The 4,293-nt window shown below is 39.3% G+C and overlaps 1 protein-coding gene across 1 annotated transcript in view; it reads right to left on the bottom strand.

Annotated features, from left to right (window-relative positions):
* LOC107722993 (2-oxoglutarate dehydrogenase, mitochondrial-like) overlaps window positions 1–4,083 on the bottom strand; it is a 12,012-nt gene extending 7,929 nt beyond the window's left edge. The window contains exons 1-8 of the mRNA XM_016531492.1: window positions 3,481–4,083; window positions 3,052–3,198; window positions 2,823–2,913; window positions 2,546–2,725; window positions 998–1,126; window positions 726–905; window positions 477–629; window positions 312–388 (exon numbers count right to left, since the gene is read on the bottom strand). Coding sequence (XP_016386978.1) covers window positions 312–388; window positions 477–629; window positions 726–905; window positions 998–1,126; window positions 2,546–2,725; window positions 2,823–2,913; window positions 3,052–3,198; window positions 3,481–3,635 — 1,112 coding nt within the window. The 5' untranslated portion in view covers window positions 3,636–4,083. The remainder of the gene's footprint in view (window positions 1–311; window positions 389–476; window positions 630–725; window positions 906–997; window positions 1,127–2,545; window positions 2,726–2,822; window positions 2,914–3,051; window positions 3,199–3,480) is intronic.
* Window positions 4,084–4,293: the final 210 nt, after the last annotated feature.

Here is a 4,293-nt window from a genome sequence, read left to right as displayed (position 1 = left end):
GGGTTCGGGTCGGGCTCGGCCTTATAGCTAAACTAAAACTATATGCAGTAGCCTAGGCTACGGTGCTTTCATAGACGCACGCACACACATTAGTGCACACGACAACACAGCACGGAAACTTTTATTAGTAAAATAGCTTCGACAGGCTACTAACTTGCACCGTTATATTTCTCTGCGATGAGGGGGTAAAATCGCTGTTTTTGAAGTAACTAAGCCTCATTGCTTGTAGAGAGAGGCGCGCAGACGCAGGTTCACACACGCAACTTTCATCCCTCTCTCTCTCTCTCTCTCTTTCTCGCTAATTCAAATGCTTGATGTGGAGGATCTTCTCATCCTTTGAGCGAGCATGAGCTTCCTCGCAGATTTTGTCATACTTGGAAATCTCTTCCTGTGGAACAAGAAACACGTGAAAACACTTCAGAAAGACTAGCTGAAGATACGAGGCAGCTGATTGGTTCTGGGCAGGACCGTCTGACCTCATATTCCTGTCGTGAGACGGCACCTTCGGCGATGAGCTTCTCCGCATATTTCTGCAGAACTCCTTTCTGCTTCTTGATCTGTTTGTACATCAGCGGCTGGGTGAACATTGGCTCATCCATCTCGTTGTGGCCATTACGGCGGTAACATACCTAAAGGAATGAAGTCGTATGCCTGATTGATGTCATGAACTATAACAATAAGTCAGAATAACGTGTTTATAAAAGACACAAAACACTATCACTCACCAGGTCCACCACCACATCTTTGTGGAAGGTGGCTCTCCACTCTGCGGCCACGGTGCACACGTACATTACAGCTTCAGGATCATCTGCGTTGACGTGGAATATGGGGGCATTGACCACACGGGCAACATCAGTAGGATACGGAGAGGAGCGCGCCATACGAGGATCTGTGGTGAAACCGATCTGAGCAGGACATGCAGAGGGGTATTAAGAGGACATCTGATGCATTGTGTTAGCATGTATTGTCACGCATGGGTTTGTTTGTGCTCGTGTACCTGGTTGTTGGCCACCACATGCACAGTGCCATGTGTGGTGTAGGACGGCAGATCGCTCAGATGGAAGGTTTCATAGACAATGCCCTGACCTGCAAATGCAGCATCACCATGGAGCAGAATGGACATCACCTGAAACAAAAACACACACAGGAAAGAACATTTAAAAGCTGTTGGTTCTACGAGGGGTATAGAATTAAAAACAGGATTTGAATTCTTCATAACAGAGCCATTTAAAATATATCTTAAAGACACTAGAGATGCACCGATATTAAATTCTCACATATACATATAAGCCACATGTGACAGCATGTCACTGGTCATGTTATGACTAATAAATGATTAAATGAAGTCCAAACAATCTTGTTTAAAAAAAATATTGTCTTCATTATGTACAGTATGAAAAATCGATAATCATTTTGAGATTGGCTAAAGATTACATTTAACAGTGTTACAAGTATGTTATTAATATGATACAATTTTTGTGTTTTTAAAGATTAATTTTAAGTGAGCGTCAGATGAAAAAGATCATTTTTAAAACTTATTTAGATGACCTGCTTCATTAACTGAACTCTAGAACATTATATGAATGAACACAATTTCTATACAAGGACCAAAGTATTAATGCAATATTGTGAGGAACAGGGGTGCACATAAGTGGTGCGCAGGTGCGACCAAAATAAAAAATGCACTGGGTAAATAAGTTCAGACCGCTCATCATGGTTGACAGCTGTTAATTGCATGCATACTCACTGTTTTAGATCAACTAACTCTAATACTGAAAGCATGAATCTAGGTTACGTGCTGCCGGGTTCAGAGCAAAACACAAAACTGTCATTTCATTCACTGACGCACTTCACTCGGCAGCTCTAAAACCAGCAGCGCATATTCTTACTTGCCAGCAACCCGCCAAAATAAAAGCTTGTTGATTTTAGGTTTGAAAATGTTGAAAAGTTATAAAAAAGAAAAAGTAAAAAAGAAAAAAAAATTAAAATGTAAATATTAGCATTGTATTTTTTTTAAGTGTACTATAAAATAATTGTATTTTAATTTAATATTTATTTTTATCTATAACAGCATTATCACACTATTGTTTTTATTTTATTTTAAAAATAAACTAAAATAAGTGCAAGAATACTATTATTACTATTATTAATTATTTTATTTTTTAATAGTTATATTTAATGGGTATCACCAAACCTCCAGGTGCTCTCATGAGAACTAGACAGAAAAACATCCCTGCACCCCTGGTGAGGAAAATAAAAACTATATACACTACCATTCAAAAGTTGGCGGTCAGTGAGATTTTTTTCTTGAAATCAATACTTTTATTCAGCAGTGATGCATTAAATTGATCAAAAGTGACAATAAAGACATTCATAATGTTACAAAAGATTTATATTTGAAAATAAATGCTGAACTAAATGCAGCTTTGGTGAGCAAAAGAGATTTTCAAAAACAATAAAAAAATCTTATCAACCCCAAACGTTTGAATGGTAATGTGTATAATAATACCGGCACAGCCCTAGTTTGATGCTCTTTATGTCTCACCCGATTGCCGTCTGTGTCTCCGCAGTAGAACTGCTCCGCTTTAGTCTTGCCCTGCACCACCGGGTTCACTGCTTCTAGATGGGAAGGGTTGGCCACCAATGACAAGGTAATATTCCTGTCAGTCACACGATTTATCCTCCTGTGGTACATGCCCAAGTGGTACTTGACATCTCCTGAACCCTGTAGAGGTACAGACATGTTTCATCAATTGCAGTGGTTCTTATGTCTGTTCTGATGATTAATTTCACAAGGATGAGTGCACATAGATGTCACTGACCTCATCAGTAGCTTCCAGTTTAGAGTCAAACTGACAGAATATTTGCTCCAGTTCCTTACGGATCACATTGGCAAGCACGTTCAGACGCCCTCTACAGAGACAGACAGAAAGAGCAAGAGAGTTTGTAACTGATACCTTGAATCACCATAACGGCACATACGTCGCTGTAATATCTGGTTTCCACTCATTTCCTCTCATCTGTTTTCCACATTTGAATTTCTTCTTCTACCTGTGAGGCATTCCCATGATGACTGTGTCTACTCCCTTATTGCTGGACTTGTCAATGATGGTTTTGAGCGCTGGGATCAGACTCTCACATCCCTCCAGCCCAAAGCGCTTCTCAGATGACCATTTCCTCTGCAGGAACTCCTCAAACCTGCAGAAATCAGCACACACATATTACAGAGCTGCAGGAAATACCCAAAATGGGTTTCAAGAAGAAAATATCCATTTAAACACATCCAGTGTTGGGAAACGCATTACAACAGTCACACCAAGTCAAATGTTTGGTGTGAAATCGACTTTAATTTGAACAAACAGTTGGTAATGTGTCTGTTCAGACTGACACAAACATTCAGATTTTTTTGAAGAAAAGGTTTAATGCAGGTATTCCTGTGTGTACCCTTGCATGTGGGCCTTTGTGTGAGTGTGTGTGTACCTGGTGGAGCGGACCATGCGAGCCAGCAGTGTTCTCTTCTCCTCCAGGCTGAACTGCATGACTCCAGGCCTCTCAAACTTCTGTCTGATCCACTGACACTGGTCCAGGTCATTGATGAACATGAACTCAACCCCTATATGCTGGCAATACGCCATCTGAGAAACACATTTCAGCAACTAAACTGAAACAAAATACTGCATAAAGTGACAAAAATCACACCCAATACAGTACCCAACCATTTAACAACAATGTTAGTTAATCATGTTCATAATTAATGTAATCAAGTGGTTTCTCTGATAGGACACGTGTGAACTCGAGGAGAACTGACTTCATAAATTCACATATTATGTAATGCAATGACATTCAAACAATCAATCATTCATTGTTTAAGCATAACATAGGTGTACAAGAGTGTCTATTTTGTGTAGCAATAAATTTGTTTTAGGGCAACTGTATTTAATATTTATTGTGAAACTATGTGGCTTGGGACTTTGCATCAGTGGTACCTAACATAATAAATAGTGTGGCTGACAATGTCATGGCGAATAAGATATTTCACATAAAAGACATTTACATATAGTCCACAAGAGAAAATAATAGGTGACTTTATAAAAATAACCCCGTTCAAAAGTTTACATACGCTTGATTCTTAATACTGTGTTGTTACCTGGATGATCCACAGCTGTTTTTTGTTTTTCTGTGATAGTTGTTCATGAGTCCCTTGTTTGTCCTGAACAGTTAAACTGCCTGCTGTTCTTCAGAAAAATCCTTCGGGTCCCACAAATTCTTTGGTTTTCCATCATCTTTTGCATA

This window comes from Sinocyclocheilus rhinocerous, unplaced genomic scaffold (genome assembly GCF_001515625.1).
Source record: "Sinocyclocheilus rhinocerous isolate Xijiao unplaced genomic scaffold, SAMN03320098_v1.1 scaffold2559, whole genome shotgun sequence".
Classification (NCBI taxonomy): Eukaryota; Metazoa; Chordata; class Actinopteri; order Cypriniformes; family Cyprinidae; genus Sinocyclocheilus; species Sinocyclocheilus rhinocerous.
This window is presented reverse-complemented; position numbering and strand designations above follow the sequence as displayed.